The sequence below is a fragment of the Mobula hypostoma genome, chromosome 5 (assembly GCF_963921235.1).
Source record: "Mobula hypostoma chromosome 5, sMobHyp1.1, whole genome shotgun sequence".
Taxonomy (NCBI): domain Eukaryota; kingdom Metazoa; phylum Chordata; class Chondrichthyes; order Myliobatiformes; family Myliobatidae; genus Mobula; species Mobula hypostoma.
Window position 1 is genome coordinate 191,048,208 of NC_086101.1, and position 22,484 is coordinate 191,070,691.

At 46.3% G+C, this 22,484-nt stretch overlaps 1 protein-coding gene across 1 annotated transcript in view; it reads right to left on the minus strand.

Annotated features, from left to right (window-relative positions):
* LOC134346383 (uncharacterized) overlaps positions 1-20,959 on the minus strand; it is a 33,108-nt gene extending 12,149 nt beyond the window's left edge. Inside the window, exons 1-3 of the mRNA XM_063047739.1 lie at positions 20,881-20,959; positions 9,230-9,583; positions 1,802-2,176 (exon numbers count right to left, since the gene is read on the minus strand). Of these exons, the coding sequence (XP_062903809.1) occupies positions 1,802-2,176; positions 9,230-9,583; positions 20,881-20,941 (790 nt within the window). The 5' untranslated portion in view covers positions 20,942-20,959. The remainder of the gene's footprint in view (positions 1-1,801; positions 2,177-9,229; positions 9,584-20,880) is intronic.
* Between the last annotated feature and the right edge of the window lie 1,525 nt (positions 20,960-22,484).

Below are 22,484 nucleotides of genomic sequence, written 5' to 3' on the forward strand. Positions count from 1 at the left end.
CAGAAGCAAGTGGCAATTGTCAGAAGGGAGATGAGATCGGCAAAGGACCAACAAAGTGGAGAGAACCGAGTAGGTTGGTCACAGGATTTCCCCTAAGACTGAGGCAGCAAGAAACCTTAATAATGACGAGAATTTAGATCATAAGACACAGAGCAGAATAAGGCCAATCTGACATTCCATCATGGCTGATCTATTAACCCTCTCAACTCCATACTCCTGTCTTCTTCCCATAACCCTTGCCACCGTGACTAATCAAGATCTTATTAATCTCCGCGTTAAATTTCTGCAATGACTTGGCCTCCACAGCTGTCCGTGGCAATGAATTACACAGATTCACCACCCTCTGCCTAGAGAAACTCCTTCTCATCTCTGTTCTAAAGGGACATCCCTCTATTGTGAGGCTGTGCCCTCTGGTCCTAGACTCTCCTACGATAGGAAACATCCTCTCCACATCGAACCTATCTAGGCTTTTCAATATTCAATAGGTTTGAATAAGGTTCCGCCGCCCCCCCCCACCATTATTCTAAACTCCAGAGAGTACAGGCCAATGGCCAGTTAACCCCTTCATTTCTGGAATCAGTCCCATGAACCTTCCCTGGACCCTCTCCAATGCCGACACATCTTTTCTTAGATAAGGGGCTCAAAACTGCTCACAATACTCCAAGCCCAGTCTGACCAATGTCTTATAAAGCCACATCATCACATCCTTGCTTTTATATTCGACTCCCGCCAAAATGAATGCTAACATTGCATTTGCCTTCCTCACTGACTCAACCTGCAAGTTAACCTATAGGGAGTCCTGCATGAGGACTCCCAAATCCCTTTGTACCTCTGATTTGCTAAACCCATTTTCATGTTCTTTCCACACCAACCTAGATTCTATCAATCACCCCAACTAGGGGCATTTTACATAACCCGATTAACCCGCTGACTTGCACGCCTCTGGGGTGTGAAAGGAAGAACCAGAGTGTCAGAGAAATACAGGCATTCACAGGGAGATAGTACAAACTCCACACAGCTGGTGCTGGTGGTCAGCACTGGACACACAGATCTCTAGTGATTGGGGTTCACATCCATAGATAAATCAAAATTGCTGTTCTACTTGATAGGGTGGTTCAGAAAGCGAATGGTGTGTTTGAATTCATTAGTTGAGGGATTGAATTCAAGAACCATGAGAGTTGCAATTCTACAAAACCCTATTTAGACCACACTTAGAGTACCGTGTTCACTTCCGATCACTTCATTACAGGAAGGATGTGGAAGATCCAGAGAGGGTACAGAGGAGATTTACCAGGATGCTGCCTGGATTAGTGAGCATGTCTCATGAGGATAGGTTGAGCGAGCTTGGGCTTTTCTCATTGGAGCAAAGGAGTTGAGGGCTAACTTGACAGAGACGTACAAGATGATAAGAGGCATACAAGATGATAAGATGATAAGGGCTGAAATGACTAATAAGTCGAAACACAGTTTTAAAGTGATTGGAGGGAAGTATGGGGTGGGGGAGAATGTCAGAGGTAGGTCTTTACACACAGAGTGGTGGATGCTAGGAACGCACCCACCAGGGGTGATGGTACAGGAAGATACGTTAGGGACATTTAAGATACTGCTGGATAGGCAAATGAATGGATGGCAGAAAAATGGAGGCAATGTGGGAGAGAAGAGTTAGACTGATCTTTGGGTAGGTTATGAGGTCGACACAACATCGTTGGCCGAAGGGCCTGTACTGGGCTGTACGGTGCAGTGTTGCTTGCTCCCCTTCCTCCCTCACCCTCAGTGTACACCCCAGGGTGCGGTTTCTCACCAGCTCTCATCCGCAGGTGGGCCTCATACAGGGACAGATGGATGATCAAGGACGAAGTATATCCATGGTCAGTCCTGGTCTTCAACTCAGCCAGACACAGGTAGCTGTGACTGTCCTCCACACTCAGCTGCTTTATCCTGGTCGAGGCGTCCCCCAGCTCTGGGTCCCCGATGAGCTCGTACCGAGTCACCCCGTTTTCCGCTGCCCACGATCCATTTGTTTGGCGCCTGAAGGTGACGATGTGTCGGTAAGGAGTCTTCCTCATCCACGTCACCGTGAGTGAGATAAAGCTCTGCGGAGGCCGTGTGAACTCACAGGGTAACGTGGCCGAAGCTCCCTCGGTTCCAGTCACCTCCAGATCTTTCCCATCAGAAGCTGAGAGGAGGACAGACACCAGACAGTATTGATTCACGAATGGCTCCAAGCAAAGAGTGAGGAGAAAAGAGGGAGCTTTCTTAGACAAACTTGGAAATGTGAACCGATGCCTTGTATCACACTGAATAAGTTTTAGACACAACACTGGACATCCCAGTAGGAAGGGTAGAGAGAACAGAGGCCCAATGCCCACAGAGATCTAGCCATGTGGTGAAGATCTCCCTCCAGGGATTGGAGCCCATACTCTTGGTGGTGGGGTCTGAGGTCTCACACAGGTGTTGAAGGTCAGCGAAGATGTGGTTGGTCAGTAACTCAATCATCTACATCCCAGAAGATCCCTGTCGCAGTTGGTGCCCAACGCACACACATGTTACCCCCATACATAATACATGCCCCCCCCACACACACACACACACACACACACACACCTTCTTCGGTTGGTCAGTTGTCCATCGAAATCCGATGACGATGTCCACTCCTTTAACGGTGAGATCTTTGATGACTATACAGTCCTATCCTGGACCCACAAGCTCTATTGCAGGTGGGACATGTATATGTGGTAGTGGTGGCAACCATGGCTGCATTTCTCCTGGCTCTCTTCTGCTGTCTTCTGGTTGTTCTTTCCATCTCCAGAATACGAACCCAGTCCCTTCACAGCTGTCGCCAAGTGGTACGGTCAGCAGCAACGTCCTCCAGGTCCTCGGGTCTGATCTTGCACTTTCTTAAAGCAGTCTTCATCTGATCCTTACAGCGCTTCTTCGGCCCTCCAGCTGAGCATCGACCATGATGTAGCTGGCCGTATAACACTCTGCGGGGTAGCTGACATGGGGGCATCCTTATCACGTGCCCAAGCCACTGCAGCTGACACTGGGTGATCATGGCCTCAATACTCCTGCAGTTGGTCTTTACAAGTATTTCAGTGTGAGGTACCCGCTCATGCCAGGTAATTCCGAGGATGCGCTGGAGGCAGCTTATGTGGAAGTGCTCCAAGGACTTGATGTGACGGCGGTAGGTTACCCAAGCTTCACAGCTATAAAGGAGGGTGGTGACACAGACCGCTTGGTATACGGCGACCTTTGAGGAGGGACGAAGGCTCCTGTTCTGAAAGACCCTACGCCAAAGTCTCCCAAAGGCAGCTGATGCCTGCTTAATGCAGCTCTGGATGCCGTTGTCAATGCTGCTATCCTCAGACAGAATGCTCCCCAGATATTTGAAAAATGGCACTACTGACAGCTTTTCATCACCAACAGTGAAGGCAGGTAGAGTGGGTGGGACACTGGTACTCCATTGGCAAACCACTTCTGTCTTGGTGGTATTGACAGTGAGCCCCATCCTGCTGTACGCTCTCACCGCCACGGCAAGGACAGTCTGAAGATCCTCCGGAGTATGGGCCACAGAGCACAGTTGTCTGCATACTGCAGCTCCAGGACCCGCTCTCTACGGAGTTTGGTGGCTGTGTGGAGCCTCCTGATGACAAAGAGGTTGCCATCTAATCTGACGTCCACTGCCACCCTGCTGCTGTCTTCAATCTCATTGTGGAGAAGCTTGGTAACACACAAGAGGAAGATGTTAAGGAGCACAGGCACTGGTACACACCCCTGCCTCACCCCTGTGCGTACAAGGAAGGGCTCGGACTCTTGTCCTCCTGTGGTCACCCGAGCAGTCATCCCATCATGGAACTGGTGGAGGAAGTTAACAAATTTATTGGGACAGCCAAACCTGAGGAGGACATCCCATAAGAGCTCTCTTTGCACAGTGTTGAATGCTTTGGAGAGGTTGACAAAGGCCATAAGCAGGTCCTGATGTTGCTCCTGGCACTTTTCCTGAAGCTGCTGGGCTGTAAAGATCATGTCGATCGTGCTCCTGTTCTTCCTAAATCCACACTGTGATTCAGGCAGCATTGACTCGGTGATTTTGCTAATCAGTCTCTGAAGCATCACCTTAGCCAGGACCTTTCCAGCAACAGAAAGCAGTGATATGCCCCTACTATTGCCGCAGATGGCCTTGTCACCCTTGTTCTTATAAATGACAACAATGTTTGAATTTCTCCATTGCTGTGGGATGTTCTCATCAGCCCAGGCCTTGGTGATGTACTGGTAGAGGGTGCGCATACACGTGTACCCTCCGTTCTTCAGTAACTCAGCAGGGATATTGTCAGTGCCAGGGGACTTGTTGTTCTTAAGGGAATGGACAACTGATAGAACCTCCTGGAAGGCTGGTGGTAAACTGAGGTAATGAATAGGAGGAAGTTCAGGCAGTTCGTCCAGGATGGTGGGGTCTGCGTCAGAGTCCTGATTAAGCAGGGTGTTAAAATGCTCAGCCCACCTCAGCAGAATGGTATTCTGATTCTTCAGAAGTGTTAGACCATCTGCTATTTTCAGGGGAGTAACAAATCAATTTATTCGGCCGTAGATGGTTTTGACAGCATTGTAAAAATTATGCATGCCATTATTATCAGCAAATGACTGGATTTCATGTGCCTTTTCAGTCCACCACTCATTTTGTATGGCCCGTATTGCCTTTTGCACTTTCCTCCGAGCTGCCTGCCGATGCTACCTGATGCTGGTGGATGACGGGTCGTCTAGTTGCCCGGTGTGCTTTGCATGTCCTTAAGCAAGTTGTGGATGGTGTCTGAGTTATCATCAAACCAGTCTTGGTGGTTCCTGCTGTTATGGCCGATGGATTGGGCTGCTGACACATGGAGCGCAGAGCTGATATAGGTCCACTGTTGTTCCATGGTATTTTCTGAGCTCAGATAAGGTTCCAGCTCTCTTAGTTTCTCAGCTAGGATGTGTTGAAACTCACTTCTTGCTTCTGTGTTTCTCAGGCAGTTGCAATTTGGCTGCTTTTTATTGGGTTTTTGCAGCCGCAAGGGGGGACACACTTTCATATGGAGCTTGGCCACAATCATACAGTGGTCAGTCCAGCAGCCTGCACCTCTCATGGCACGGGTGATGAGAACATCCTTGATGTCACTACGTCTCACAATGAAGTCGATCATGTGCCAATGTTTAGAGTGAGGGTCCATCCACGAGGTCTTATATTCTGCCTTCTGCTGGAAGATGGTGTTGGTTATGGTAAGGTTATGCTCAGAGCAAAGAGTAAGCAGTCTCATGCCATCTGCATTCACCTTGCCAATACCATGCCTACCGAGCACTCCACTCCATATCCTGTTGAAGTTCCCAAGCAAAAGGATCTTATCATTCTTAGGGATCCGGCAAAGAGCTTCATCCAATGTTGATTAAAGCATTTCTTGGCCTCATTCTCAGAAGGCAAAGTTGGTGCATAGGCACTGAGAAGCATGGCATGGCGTTTCTTTGCCAGGGGGATACGGAGGGTCATTAATCTTTCAGTAATGCCAACAGGTGTTTCTGTGAGACTTGGTAGAGAGGTGTTCGTGATGGCCAATATGACTGCCACATACACAGAACCACCACCCCCACACACACACACACACACACACACACACACACACACATTCCTCCCACACGTGTATGTACCCACAAACAAACACAAACCCACACATCGCTCCTTCTTGTACCTTTACCACACTTCAGACTTCCACACACTTCTGGCTGATCTCACCGCACGCATGTCTCACCGAGGCACTTCCCACTCAAATGTACTCGTGAGCCAGTGACAGCCTTCGGATGTGGTAGTGACAGTGACGGTGGTGGTGGTGGGAGACACTGTCCAGTGGTGGGAGACCCTTTGGATGTGACAATGACAGTGATGGTGCTGGGAGACATTGTCCGATGACCGCACAAGTAAGACCAGTCCACCCACTACCATCAACAGCTGGTTGATACAGTTGGCTTTGGGCCGCAACCTCTCACATTGCCTGGGTGCCTTTCTTCGTTCCGGTGTCCCGGGACACCCAGCCATTCAGGGAGCCGCTATTTAGCAGGAGGACGGGTCTATGAAGGCAGCTGTCACTTGAGAAGGTGTGGTCAGCCACCAGCTCAGATACTGGCACTCCTCAACCCAAGTCAGCCCAGGGGACATCTCCTCAGCAGGTGGCTGAGGGACTTGGTGTCCAAAAAGCATCTGCTGCACTCTGTTGGATTGGAGTGTAGAATTGTTATTTTTCTAGTAATTTGCTCTTCTGTGCTTGCTTCTAATTTTTATATAATCACCGTATGTAGACTTAATTGTTCAGTAAATTTTCTAGTGATTAGGGTATAGCTGATTCTGTACTTTCTCAGTTTTTCTCAGTCAGATATATGGGTTGGGGTCAGTAAGTTGTGGGCGTGCTATGTTGGTGCCAGAAGCATGGCGACACTTGTGGGATGCTCTCCAGAACATCTTTGGACTGTGTTGGTCGCTGACGTAAATGACACATTTCGCTGTATGTTTTGGCATGACAATTAAAGCTAATCTGATCTAACCTCCCATGCAGTCACCGGGGGATGTACAAAACTCCTTACAGACAGTGGTGGGAATTGAAGCAGGATGGCTGGCACTGTAAAGTGTTGTGCGAACTGCTACACAACCACAGCCCACCCCTACTTGCCTCTGAACTGTGGTGGCTGTTATGGGTGCACCACGCTGGCATGTCCGTTGTCACATGTAAGCCAAAGTTCAAACTTAACTTATCAAAGTATGTATACTTTATATAACCTTGAGATTCGTCTCCTTGCAGGCAGCCACAAAACAAAGAAAACAAAAGAAGACCATCGAACACCCAATGTACAGTGAGAAGAAAAACAATAAAAGTAAGTAAATGGCATTCAGAACTGAAGTTCATGATTCAGAAGCCAGTTAGGTGCAGGCCACAGCCTCAGTTCAGTGCAAAGACCAGTAAACCTCGTGGAGCAGCGATCTAAACCAAATCGTCCCTCGCCCCTGGTCCTGATACCATGAGTTTTCAATCTGGCCCAGTGCTTCAATCATCCAAACCTGGGGTCATTCCTCACTCGCAGACTCAGGCCCTGCCGGACAAGGTAAGCAAGATAGACTTCCTTCCCAGACTATAGCAATGAAGTAGATTTGGTTTGACTAACTCTGCATTTCCACAATTCATCCTAACTAGGATTAATTTTAGTTTCCATGACAATTTTATTTCAATGTTACATTTAAAACCCTGGAATGATATGGACTCACGTTCCCTTGATTGATGACACAACCTCATGGTTTCAGCCAATGCCCTTTCTTTTAGTGGCCTGGCCAACACCAACACATCCCTTCTGGAAGCTGCTGATCCGATGCTGTTTAATTAATAAATATATTTATTTATTGAGAGATACAGCAGCATGGAACAGGCCCTTCCGGCACTTTGAGCTGCAACCCACCTATTTAACCCCAGCCTAATCACAGGACAATTTACAATATCCCGCTAACTGGTACGTCTTTGGACTGTGGGAGGAAACCAGAGCACCCGGAGGAAGCCCATGCCCTCACGGGGAGAACGTACAAACTCCTTACAGACAGCACTGGAATAAACTCCGAGCTCCAACATCCCGAGCTGTAAGGGCATTCCACTAACTGCCACGCTGTCTGCTTGGGATGCTGCACAAGTCAGTTTTTCATTGCTCTTCTGTGTAACTTCAACTTTGAACAAGCGGTGGCTTACTTAACTGTGGGAGTATGTCAGATAGCCCCTGTTTGCGGGAACGCAACTTCCAGCGGGTTTCGCTACAGAGGGGTTAGTTCTGTAGGCCAGACATACAGGTTCGTGCTGGACTTCTTCTGCTGTCTATGTGGAATCTGTACGTACTTCTTGTGATGGCGGGTGCCTCGGTTTCCTTCCACACTCCAAAGACGTGCAGGTGGGCAGATTAGCAGGTTGTGGGCAAGCTATGTGAGTGCTGAAAGCATGCGAGTTGCCTCCACAGACTCCTCGGACCGTATTGGTTGCTGATGCAAATGTGAAATCTTGCTGCCTGTTTCCATGTACGTGGGACAAACGAAGCTAAGTTTGGGCACCACGGTAGGGTAGTGGTCTGTGTAATTATAGTCATAGTCATAGTCATACTTCATTGATCCCGAGGGAAATTTAGTTTCATTACAGTTGCACCAACCAAAAGTAGAGTATAAATATAGCAATATAAAACCATAAATAATTAAATAATTATATGTAAATTATGCCAAATGGAAATAAGTCCAGGACCAGCCTATTGGCTCAGGGTGTCCTACCCACCAAGGGAGGAGTTGTAAAGTTTGATGGCCACAGGCAGGAATGACTTCCTATGACGCTCAGTGTTGCATCTCAGTGGAATGAGTCTCTGGCTGAATGTACTCCTGTGCCCAACCAGTATATTATATAGTGGATGGGAGACATTGTCCAAGATGGCATGCAACTTAGACAGCATCCTCTTTTCAGACACCACCGTCAGAGAGTCCAGTTCCATCCCCACAACATCAGTGGCCTTACGAATGAGTTTGTTGAGTTTGTGATGTGGGCACATGGCCAAGTGGTTAAGGCATTGGACTAGCGACCTGAAGGTCGTGAGTTCGAGCCCCAGCCGTGTTGTGTCCTTGAGCAAGGCACTTAATCACACATTGCTCTGCAACGACACCGGTGCCAAGCTGTATGGGTCCTAATGCCCTTCCCTTGGACAACATTGGTGTCGTGGAGAGGGGAGACTTGCAGCATGGGCAACTGCTGATCTTCCATACAACCTTACCCAGGCCTGCGCCCTGGAGAGTGAAGACTTTCCAGGTGCAGATCCATGGTCTCGCAAGACTAACGGATGCCTTTACTTTACTAGATACCCTAACAGCTCGAGGTGTCAGAGTTCAGAGCTCAGTTCCAGCGTCCCCTGTCAGAAAGTTTGCACGTTCTCTCTGTGAGTGAGCAGGTTTCCTCCCTCACTGCAATGACATGCTGCTTACAGGCTCATTGGTCATCGTAATTACAGACCACTACAGAGGGGTTACCCTTGTAGGTCCACATGTATGCTAGTTGGTCATCCTGTGATTAGGCTGGGGTTAAATCAGGGAGCTGCTGAGTGGGCAGCTCATTGGGCTGGAAAGACCAGTTCTACATTGTCCCTCTAAATAAATAAGAACAAAAAATAAGCTTTAGTTTTAAACCTGAACGTTGCTCCTTACCTCTGACCATCAGTTGTGTTACAATCATCCCACTGATGTCTGGAATGTTACACTGATACCAACCACCGTCACTCCGCTTCAGACGCTGCACCATGATCGAGGCGTCCCCCTGGCTGAGGTCCCCCACGAATATGATCCGGCCGCCTTCTGCCTCCTGAATCATGTTGCTGCACTGGGAGTGGAAGGGACTGGGGTACGTACACTTGGCCACGGCATTGTAACCCCGCAGGTCGCCTTTTAACCATGTCACGGTGTAGGGGAGAGTGAGGTCGATGACAGTACACGGCAACACTGCAGAGCTTCCTTCCACTGCAAACACATCGTCGGCATAGGGAATGGTCCAAACAGTGGAGGCTGAGAGAGGGGAGAACGACGGGTTTTAATTGCTATGCTTAAATTTAGAGATGCATCGTGAACCAGGCCCTTCGTTGCCCAGCAACCCACCAATTTAACCCTGGCCTAAACACAGGGCAATTTGGAATGACCAATTCACCTATTAACTGTGGGGTGTGGGAAGAAACTGGAGCACCCGGAGGAAACCCACGCACACACGGGAAGAGCGTACAAACTCCTCACAGCCGCCACTGGCACTGACCTCTGAACTCCGACGCCCTGAGCTGTGATAACGTTGCATTAGCTGCCGCGTTACCGTGGCGCCCCCACTCCCCCCCCAATTCTCGCAAGCGGATGGCCAGTGGTGGCAGCTCAGTCGTGTGGTGAACAGAGACACTGCATCACAGCTCCAGTCACCCAGGTCCAATCCTGGATTCCAGCGCTGTCTGCATGCTCTCCCCGCCTCCAGTCTCCAGTTTCCTCGCTACGACCCTGGGATGCGGCGGGGCCAATGGCAAACCACCTGTGTGGAAAAATTTGCCAAGATCAATCATGGTCAAAGTCCGCGATCGCCCACATCATAGGACATGCCGTAATGATGATGATAACAGAGTGCACATTGACTAAGAAACCCATCATCAGGCCTTCTGTCCGTGTTGGGGTTTATCAATTTTGCAGGAGGGGTCAGACTTCAAGCACTTTGCATGTCAGGTGCTACAAATAAAGAACTACAGACAAGGGCAAGACCTTTGAATACAAGTCCTTGCCAGGTGGCAAACACCTGACTTACGCATAGCCTATACAGAGAAGCAAGCCGTGCCCTGGGAAAAGCATACAGTGAACATACACACTATCTATGCCCCTAATGATTTCATACACCTCTGTAAGCTGTATCAGAAACCGCAGAAACACATCAACACATCACAGGAACCAACGTCCCCCCCTGCCCCCTCCCAGCCCACCTCCGTGGACTCTATCTGTACTTGTCACTCCTCAATAATAATCAAAGACCCCCAAACACCCCAGACATTCTCTCTTCTCCCTCCTCCCACTGGGCAGAAGATACGAAAGCCTGGAAGTATGTCCCACCAGGCTCGAGGTCAGCTTCTATCAATTGTTCATTGTGCACCGTGATGTAAGACTCTGGTACGATAAGATGCAGAGCAGGAGATTAGACTGTTCCACTTGAATCTGACACGTGGGTGTTTGATAATATGGACAACATCCTGTACGATACGATGGACACTTGGCCTCACAATCTCACTCATTATGATCGTGCACTTCATCGTTTACCTGCACTGCACTTTCTCTGTAGCTGTTACACTTTATTCTGCATTCTCTTCTTGTTTTACTTTGTTCTACCTCAATGCACTCTGTTATGACTTGATCTGCAGGAACTGTCGGCGAGACAAGGTTTTCATTACAGCTTGATAGATGTGACAGTAATAAACCAAAGTTAGAGTTAGTAAACTGTGGGCATGTTGCTTTGGTAGCGGAAGCATAGTCACACTTGCGGGCTGCCTCCAGAACGTGCTCGGACTGCGTCGGTCGTTGCCGCAAGCAATGCATTTCACTGTATGTTTCGATGCACGTGTGACAAATAAGGCTAATCTTTCATTTTTTAAGTTTAAATCTTTAAGAGAGGCATGGTAGCAAAGCAGTTACAATGATCAATAATGAAAATCCCCTGCCCAATCACCGGTTGAACATTAATGGAAGTGGAAAACAGATTTGAGACCGGGTTCAGATTTGTGTGAGTATTGTGAATAGTTTCAGGTCACCCGCCTACAGGGAAGATGTCAAGGAGACTAAAAGAGTGCAGAGACAATTTATAAGGATGATGCTGGGACTTGAGGACCTGAGTTATAGGGAAAGGCTGAGTAGTTTAGGACTATATTCCCTGGAGCACAGAAGAATGAGAGGAGATTTGACAGAAGTTTATGTGGGTATATGTAGGGTAAATGCTAGCAGACTTTTTCCACCGAGGCTGGGTGAAATGAGAACTCACTAGCTCTAGTCTTGGAGTATTGTGAGCAGTTTTGGTTCCCTTATCTAAGAAAAGATGTGCTGACATTGGAAAGGATTCAAAGGAGGTTCATGAAAATGATTTCGAATTGAAAAGTTATCGTTTAAGGAGAGTTTGATGGCCCTGGGGCTGTGTTCACTGGAATTCAGAAGAATGAGGAAAGAAGCTCATTGAAACCTATCGAATGTTGAAAGGCCTCGATAGAATTGAATTGAATTGATTTTATTTCTTACAACCTTCACATACATGAGGAGTAAAAATCTTTACATTATGTCTCTGTCTAAATATGCAATGTGGAACCATAGTAATTTATAATACTTCATAATAATTAAAACAGTTAATGTAATATAGAAATACACTCAAATCAGTGTGAGTTAATCAGTGTGGTGGCCTGGTGGAAGAAGCTGTCCTGGAGCCTGTTGTTCCTGGCTTTTATGCTGCAGTACCGTTTCCCAGATGGTAGCACCTGGACCGGACCATGGTTGGGGTGACTCAGGTCCCCAATTATCCTTTGGGCCCTTTTTTCACACCAGTCTTTGTAAATGTCCTGAATCATGGGAAGTTCACAACTACAGATGAGCTGGGCTGTGGATGTGGAGAAGATGTTTCCTTTGGTGCAGGAATCTAAGACCAGAGGGGACAGCCGCTGGATAGAAGGACGACTAAGAGATAAGGAGGAATCTCTTTAGCAAGAAGGTGGTGAATCTGTGGAATTCATTGCCACAGACGGCTGTGGAGACCAAGTAATTGGGTATACTTAAGGCAGAGATTGTTAAGTCAGGGCATGAAGGGATATAGAAACATAGAAACATTGAAAACCTACAGCACAATACAAGCCTTTCGGACCACAATGCTGTGCCGAACATGTACTTACTTCAGAAATTACCTAGGGTTACCAACAGCTCTCTATTTTTCTAAGTTCCATGTACCTATCCAGGAGTCTCTTAAAAGACCCTATTGTATCTGCCGCCACCAGCGCCGCCGGCAGCCCATTCCACACACTCACCACTCTCTGCGTAAAAAAACTTAACCCTGACATCTCCTCTGTACCTACTTCCAAGCACCTTAAAACTGTGCCCTCTTGTGCTAGCCATTTCAGCCCTGGGAAAAAGCCTCTGACTATCCACATGATCAATGCCTCTCATCATCTTATACACCTCTGTCAGGTAACCTCTCATCCTCCGTCACTCCAAGGAGAAAAGGCCAAGTTCACTCAACCTATTCTCATAAGGCCTGCTCCCCAATCCAGGCAACATCCTTGTAAATCTATGTTTATATGGGGAGAAGGTAGGAAACTGGAGCTGAGAGGAAAAAATGGATCGGCCATGTTGAAATGGCAGAACAGACTTGATGGGCCAAATAGCCTAATTCTGCTCCTATATCTAAAAAAAACACATGAAAGGTATAAAATATTGAAGGTGGAATGTCTTCACTCAGAGCATGGTGAGAGTGTGGAATGAGCTGTCAGCAGAAGTGATGAATTGGGCTTGATTGCAATATTTAAGAAAAATTTGGATAAATACATGGATGGGAGGGGTACAGAGCAGTAGGGTGCAGATGGGACAAGGTAGAGTATCAGTTCAACACATACTAGATGGGCCAAAGGGCCTGTTTGTGTGCTGTTATACTTTATGGTTCTCTGACTCTAATGACAATGAGCCAATTGACATTAAAAGCCACCCTGTAGCTCTGAGCCTTTGTGGGGTGTGAGGCACAAGCTGCTCGGTGAGCAGTCTCCAGAACATTCGTGCCAGTTCCCGTTGTAGACTGAACTTCGATATTTCATCACTTCTGCAGCCAATGTTGACATTGCTTTCACAAGAACTTAGGAAATGAGAAGTCAAGGCAATTCATCTCCTTAAGCCCTGTCTGCCATTCATCGAGACCACGCCCAATCCTTTATCTCAATACCATCTCCCTTGCCTCTCAATGCTCTTAATGTCCAGAATCCTATCACTTTCTTTTTAAATGAACAAAGACCATATGACCATACAACAGAGGAGCAGGATTAGGCCATTCAGCCCATCAAGTCTGCTCCACCTGCCCATTATGGCTGATTTATTATCCCTCTCCTGCCTTCTTCCCGTAACCTTTGACACCCTGACTAATCAAGAACCTATCAACCTCTGCTTTAAATATACCAAATGACTGTCTGTGGCAATGAATTCCACAGATTGACCAACCCCCAGCTCAAGAAATACCTCCTCATCTCTGTTCTAAAGAGAAGTCCTTCTATTCTGAGGCTGTGCCCTCTAGTGCTAGCCCCCCCCATGATAGGAAACATCCTCTCCATATCCACTCAATCTAGGCCCTTCAATATTTGATAGGTTTTAATGAGATCACCATTCATTCTTTTCAACACCAGTAAGCACAGGCTCAGAGTCACCTCGTATGTTAACCTTTTCATTCCCGGGATCATTCTCGTGAACTCCTTTGGACTCTAACACATCCTGAGGCCTAAAAATGCTCACAATACTCCAAATGTGCTCTGACCATTGCTTTGGAAAGCTTCAGCATTACAGTCTTGCTTTTATATTCTAGTCCTCTCAAAATGAATGCTAACATTGCATTTGCCTTCCTCACCACTGCAAATTTGGGAATCCTGCACTAGGGCTCTCGGGTCTCTTTGCACCTTTGGTTTCTGAATTTGCTCCCCATTTAGAAAATAATCTACATCATGAGGAAATCTGCAGGTGCTGGAAATCCGGAGTAATCGCTGAGGATCTCACCTACTCCCGACATATCGATGCCGCTATAAAGAAGGCAAGACAGTGGCTACACTTTATTAGGAGTTTGAAAAGATTTGGCATGTCAACAAATATACTCAAAAACTTCTATAGTCGTGCCGTGGAGAGCATTCTGACAGGCTGCATCACTGTCTGGTATGGAGGGGTTACTGCACAGGACTGAAAGAAGCTGCAGAGGATTGTAAATCTAGTCAGCTCCATCTTGGGTACTAGCCAGCAAAGTACCCAGGAGATCTTCAGGGAGCGGTGTCTCAGAAAGGCAGCGTCCATTATTAAGGACCTCCAGCACCCAGGGCATGTCTTTTTCTCACTGTTACCATCAGGTAGGAGGTACAGAAGCCTGAAGGCACACACTCAGCAATTCAGGAACAGCTTCTTCCCTCTGCCATCTGGTTCCTAAATGGACATTGAACCTGTGAACACTACCTCACTTTTTAAATATATATGTGCATTTAATCTATTAAATATATGCATCCTGTCATTCATTCATTCATTTATTTATTTATTATTTCTACTTCTATATTATGTATTGCATTGAACTGCTGCTGCTAAATTAACAAATTTCACGACACATGCCGGTGATAATAAACCTGATTCTGATTCTGACAAAATGCTGGAGGAATTCAGCAGGTCAGACAGCATCTGTGGAAAAGAGTAAAGAGTGCTGATGAAGGGTCTTGGCCCGAAACTTTGACTGTTTACTTATCTGCATGGATGCTGCCTGGTCTGCTGAGTTGCTCCAGAATTTTGCATGTGTTACACCTTTATTCCTTCTGCCAAAGTGGATGACCATACACTTCCCTGCACTGTAGGAGGCAAAGCGAGGACGTTGGAGATTTTAGCAGCCTTGCCTCTGTCCTGGCCGTGAGTGCTTTAACTCAACAGAGCAATTCTTTAGGCTGCGTTTACTAGTACCCGCCCCTGAGCGAGAAACAAAATAACAAAACGGTTTCCAGAGCAGGCAGAATCCCCTCTGGTGTTCTGAAACTCGGCGACGAGAAACCTCAGTTACAGACCTGCAAACTCCCACATCCAGAAAGAGGAGAATATTCCAAGGGTTAGAGTTTGCTTGGAATACGGCAGCAATCAAGATCTACATCGATGATTCGGCTGAGGGGATGAAATATCAGCCTGGGGTCAGGTGCAATATACTACAGAAAAGTGTGAGGGAACCCACAGGGCTGAACAAAACAGAAATTTAGAGCATTTGTTAAATAGTGGAAGATCAAGTTCAAAGTTCAAAGTAAGTGCGAGGGGTGATTGATAAGTTCGTGTCCTAAGGTAGAAGGAGTCCATTTTAGAAAACCTAGCACATTTGTTTTCAACATAGTCCCCTCCTGCATTCACACACTTAGTCCAGCGCTCGTGGAGCATACGGATCTTGGACCTCCTGAAAGTGTCCACAGCAGGGATGATTGATAAGTTTGTGGCCTAAGGTAGAAGGAAATAAGATATTAACTTCAAACTTTCTGCATAATCACTCAAAGAGTTGAACTGCATGTGCACGTAACGAGAGCTGTATAACTCATCGCCTTCTACCTTAGGCCACGAACTTATCAATCACCCCTTGTATTTATGGGCTCTCAAGTGGCTTATGAGTCCAATCTTGGCTTTGAAAGTTCTTCCGCATTCAGGACAGGTGGCTCCAGATGGCAGATCGGACTTTGGTTGTTGCTGCTTCTCTCTCCATTTTCTTCTCTTTTCTTCTAATTCTGCACATCTGTTGGCTTCGAAAGTTGCTGTTCCTCCTCCGATGATGCCTTGCCAGAGTTTCCTGTCCTTGGCACTGGTTTCCCAATTGTTGATGTTGATGTTACATTTCTTCATGTTGGATTTTAAGACGTCTTTGAATCTCTTCTGTTGTCCGCCTCTTTTACGTTTGCCTTCTTTAAGCTGGGAGTAGAAGATTTGTTTCAGCAGATGTTCGTTTTTCATCTGAACGTTTTTGATCGCTCCATCTTAGTTGGTTTTTGATGATGTAGGCTTCAACGCTTGTTGTTTTTGCTTTATTTAGCATGCTGACATTGGTTCTTCTATCCTCCCAGCTGATACTGAAGATGTTTCGAAGACAATGTTGATGGAACTTTTCAAGTGCCTTCAGATGTCATCGGTATGTTGTCCAGGTTTCTGATGCATACAGGAGAGTTGGGATCACCACTGCTTTGTACATTAACATTTTGGTGTCTGTTCAGATGGCACGATCATGAAAGACTCTTGTTTGGAGACATCCAAAAGCTGTTCCAGCGCATTGTTGGATCTCATTGTTAACATCAGGTAGGAGATACAGAAGCCTGAAGGCACAGTCTCAGCGATTCAGGAACAGCTTCTTCCCCTCTGCCATCTGATTCCTAAATGGACATTGAACCTTGGAAGACGATGTTGGGTCTCGTCATTAAGGTCGACATTGGAGGAGAGGTGACTTCCAAGATACGGAAAGTGGTCCACGTTTTCCAGGGTTGTTTCGCCAAGTTGAATTGATGGTTCTATCCGATTTGTCTCAGTTGGTGACGGTTGATAGATGATCTGAGTCTTCTTGGAATTGATGGTAAGTCCAAGTTTCGTGTATGCACGGTTCAAGGCAGTCAGAATCTGTTGTAGGTGGTTTTCTGAAAGAGCTGCAACACTGTTGTCATCTGCGTATTGGAACTCGATGAGGGAACTCGTGGATGTCTTGTTTCTGGATTTGAGACGGGCAAGATTGAAAAGTCTGCCATCTGTTCTGTAGACAATTCCGATTCCTGGGAGTAGGTCATCCCTGATTACGTGGATGATTGTCACAATGAAGATGGTGAACAAAGTTGGGGCAAAACAAAGTTGCTTTCTTTGGCTGTATATATGTGTGCGGTTGAATGACAATAAACTTCAGCTTGAACAATGACTATTGTGTAGTTAGTGACACACAAAGGCTGGCAAATGACAATGTACGAAGACAATGTGTACAAATATAGAAGTTATATATTGATAAATAATACTAAGAACATGAGTTGTAGAGTCCTTAAATGTGATTTCACTGGTTATGGAATTAATTCAGGGTTGAGGTGAGCGAAGTTAACCACACTGGGTCAAGAGCCTAATGGTTGAGGGATAATAACTGTTCCTGAACCTGGAGGAGTGGGACCTAAGGCTCCTGTACCTCTTTCCCTTATTAGCCTCAAATCCTGAGCCTCTTGTACCTCTGCAACTAGATCCTTGACTTTGTCATCGGGAGACCACTGTCAGTGCAGGTCAAAGATAACATCTCCACCTCCCTGACAATAAACACAAATGAACCTCAAAGATGCCTGCTGGGCGATGTTTCCTCTAATTTGTAATAACCAGTGTGCGCAATTTTTTGCCCAATGACAACAACATGCGCACACTGAATAATTTCTTCAATAAAAACAGCATAAATAAGTCAGTTCTAAAATCTGCAGACAAATCATCTCAAACTCCATGTCGTCAATGCCGTCCGCATCAGAAACCGGAAAAGGAACTGTGATTGTGTATGATAGTGAAATAAGCTTAACTTAAGTTTAATAAGCGAGGTTGAAGGTGACAATGTTTAATGTTGAAAGAGTTGGACAGAGTAGATGTGGAAAGGCTGTTTCCCTTGGTGGGTGAGTCCAGGACAAGAGGCCATAGTCTTAGAATTAGAGGGTACCCAGTTAAAACAGAGATGAGGAGAAATTTTTTTAGCCAGAGGGTCGTGGATTTGTGGAATTCATTGCCACATACAGCTGTGGAGGCTCGATCACTGAGGGTGTTTAAGGAGGAGATTGATAGGTATCTAATTAGTCAGGGTATCAAGGGATATGGGGAAAAAGCCGGAAATTGGAACTAGATGGGAGAATTAGTTAGCTCATGGGGGAGTTGCGGAGCAGAGTTGATGGGCCGAATGGCCTACTTCTGCTCCTTTGTCTTGTGATCTTGTGATCTTATGACAACCTCTAGTGCGTAGTTTAAATTCCTTTGCGCACTAGTAGCAAAAGAATGTGTGTGCGTGTGTGTGACCTTAGAGAGAACATTGGTGGCTAGTCCATTGCTCTAATTTCCTGGCACTCATGACTTGTAGTAGCATCGCAGTTAGTGCAAGGTTTTACAGTGTGGTTATCGCGGTTAGCGGAAAGCTTTACAGTGCGTCAGCTGTAGGATCGGGGTTCAATTCCTGCCACTGTCTGGAAGGAGTTTGTACCTTCTCCCTGCGTCTGTGTGGGTTTCCTCTGTGTGCTCTGGTTTCCTCCCACAGTCCAAAGACATACAGTATACAGTGGGGTTAGGGTTAGTGAGCTGTGGCCACATTACGTTGGCACTGCAAGTACAGAGACACTTGCAGGCTGACCTCAGCGCATCCTCGGACTGCGTTGGTCATTAACGCAAACGACACATCTCACTGTATGTTTCACAAAAACACAGAAAACCTACAGCACAGTACAGGCCCTTCAGCCCACGATGCTGTGCTGAACATGTACTTTAGAAATTACCTGGGGTTTACCCATGGGTAATTTCGATGTACATGTGACAGATAAAGCCTATTTGTGTTGCTGAACTGCGGTGATCAGAGTTGTGTCAGTCGGTTCAACAACTGAATGGTCGAGGAGAAGTAATTGTTACTGATCCAGTGGTGTGGGACTTCAGAATTTTTGTTTTTTAATGTTTTATTTATTTATTGAGACACAGCGCTGAACAAGCCTGTCCACTGCCGCTCAGCAATCCCTGATTTAACCCTAATTTAACCTTAATCAGAGGACAATTTACAATGATCAATTAACCTGCCAACTGGCAGATCTTTGCACTGTGGGAGGAAACGGGAGCACCTGGAGGAAACCCACACAGTCACAGGGAGAACGTACAGGCAGTGGCAGGAGTTGAACCCGGGTCACTGGTACGGTAAAGTGTCGTGCTAACCACTATGTTACCGTGCCGCCGAGCTGTGAGAAGATGAAAATAGCCTGTATGGTGGGGATCTCTGCCTCCCGTCGATACAACCAATGGTGGGGAGGGGTGTACCGGTGATGTTTTCGGCAGAATCTACTGCTCTCTGCAGCTTCGCACATTCCTATAACTTTCCAAAGGAGCCACAGATAAACACCTGAAAGAATATCTGCCAGAAGGTGGCATTGCCTGGATGATGGGGATCTTTGTTGATGGACATTGTCTCCCTGAGGCAGCTCCTCCTGTAGATACCACATCTGGGGTGTTGGTCATAGGTTCTTCAAGTAGGCCTGTTCTGCGCTGTGTACTCAGCCCCCTGCTGTACTCACTGTACACCCATGATTGTGTAGCCAAGTTTCCATCAAACTCAATATATAAGTTTGCTGATGACACAACAATTGTGGCCATATCTCGGGTAATGATGAGTTTGAGTACAGAGAGGAAATTAAGAACCTGGTGGCATGGTGCGAAGACAATAACCTATCCCTCAACGTCAGGAAGATGAAGGAATTGGTTGTTGACTTCAGAAGGAGTAGTGGACCGCACGACCCTATTTACATCAGTGGTGCGCAAGTGGAACAGGTCAAAAGCTTTAAGTTCCTCGGGGTCAATATCACAAATGACCTGACTTGGTCCAACCAAGCAGAGTTCACTGCCAAGAGGGCCCACCAGCGCCTTTACTTCCTGGGAAAACTAAAGAAATTTGGCCCGTCCCCTAAAACCCTCACTAATTTTTATAGATGCACCATAGAAAGCATTCTTCCAGGGTGCATCACAGCCTGGTATGGAGTTGTCCTGTCCAAGACCGGAAAAAGCTGCAGAAGATCGTGAACACGGCGCAGCACATCACACAAACCAATCTTCCGTCCGTGGACTCACTTTACACCGCACGCTGTTGGAGCAGTGCTGCCAGGATAATCAAGGACATGACCCACCCAGCCAACACACTTTTCATCCCTCTCCCCTCCGGGAGAAGGCTCAGGAGCTTGAAGACTCGTACGGCCAGATTTGGGAACAGCTTCTTTCCAACTGTGATAAGACTGCTGAACGGATCCTGACCCGGATCTGGGCCGTACCCTAGATAGGTATCTTATGGATAGGGGAATTAAGGGTTATGGGGACAAGGCGGAACCTGGTATTGATAGCAGATGATCAGCCATGATCTCAGAATGGCGGTGCAGGCTCGAAGGTCCGAATGGTCTACTTCTGCACCTATTGTCTATTGTCTATTGTCTATTGTCTAATATCCGGACCTGCCTCTCGGTTTTTTTGCACTAACTTTACTTTCCATTTTTCTATTTTTTATTTATGATTTATAATTTAAATTTTTAATATTTACTATCGATTTGTAATCCAGGGAGCGGGAAGCGCAGAATCAAATATCGCTATGATGATTGTACATTCCAGTATCAACTGTTTGGTGACAATAAGGTATAAAGTATAAAGTAAGGTCAACCCAGCTATCAGCTTCAACTATCCCGACCAGTATTCACTGTGCTGCCACTGGACAAAAGGCTGCCACAACCTGCTCCGATAGCTCCGCCTCTCAGTTTCCCAGATGCTGACCCTGCCCGTGGAGGTGAAGTGAAAACTTACACAGCTAAGTCAGTCTGAGCAAAATAAAAAGCACTTACTGTCACTGAGTACAGAGCCCAACAGCAGGGCAGCAGGCAGCCAGGAACCCAGTAAGCTCATCTCCAACTCTATCCTCAGTGTCCTGTTTGTCTCTGGACAATAAAATGCAGAAGTTTCGTTAAGGGTTGCTTCATTTCCTGACATATTCCTGTCCCACCCTGATCTCAACAACAAACAAGGGAAGCAACTTTCTATACATCAGCAGACATGGCCCCAACAGTCACTACATGCCCATTATCACAAAGCACCATTGGAGCAGGCCACTCGGCCCATTGTCTCCCTTCAAGATCCAAGATCATTTATAGTCATGCCTCAGTACATGAGTGCAAGGAGAACAAATTAATTGTTACTCCAGATCTGATGCAGCACAAAAAAAACACAATAAGATAAAGAACACAACAAAAATATAATAAATATAAATATGAAAGCAACCCTATAAAACACAATGCACAAGTAACTGTTTTAGTGTGACCTTAAATACATGCGCTTAGCTTATATACATAGACTGAATAAAGTACATGAGGTGACGCTAGTTGCTGGAGTGTCTGAACACAAGATGATTCTGACAGCAGATGATAAAGTCACAAGGTGACTCTTGGCAAGAGGAACTCTTCGAAGTTTTCCATTCACCACGATTGTATCTATATCAGTATCGGGATTATTATCACTGATATAAGGCCTTTGACAAGGTCCCGCATGGGAGGTTAGTTAGGAAAATTCAGTCGCTAGGTATACATGGAGAGATGGTAAATTGGATTAGACATTGGCTCAATGGAAGAAGCCAAAGAGTGGTAGTAGAGAATTGCTTCTCTGAGTGGAGGCCTGTGACTAGTGGTGTGCCACGGGGATCAGTGCTGGGTCCATTGTTATTTGTCATCTATATCAATGATCTGGATGATAATGTGGTAAATTGGATCAGCAAATTTGCTGATGATACAAAGATTGGAGGTGTAGTAGACAGTGAGGAAGGTTTTCAAAGCTTGCAGAGGGATTTGGACCAGCTGGAAAAATGAGCTGAAAAATAGCAGATGGAGTTTAATACTGACAAGTGTGAGGTATTGCACTTTGGAAGGACAAACCAAGGTAGAACATACAGGGTTAATGGTAAGGCACCGAGGAGTGCAGTAGAACAGAGGGATCTGGGAATAGATACAAAATTCCCTAAGGGTGGTGTCACAGGTAGATAGGGTCATAAAGAGAACTTTTGGTACATTGGCCTTTATTAATCAAAGTATTGAGTATAAGAGCTGGAATGTTATGATGAGGTTGTATAAGGCATTGGTGAGGCCGAATCTGGAGTATTGTGTTCAGTTTTGGTCACCAAATTACAGGAAGAATATTAATAAGGTTGAAAGAGTGCAGAGAAGGTTTATAATGATGTTGCCGGGACTTGAGAAACTCAGTTACAGAGAAAGGTTGAATAGGTTAGGACTTTATTCTCTGGAGCGTAGAAGAATGAGGGGAGATTTGATAGAGGTATATAAAATTATGATGGGTATAGATAGAGTGAATGCAAGCAGGCTTTTTCCACTGAAGCAAGGGGAGAAAAAAACCAGAGGACATGGGTTAAGGGTGAGGGGGGAAAAGTTTAAAGGGAACATTA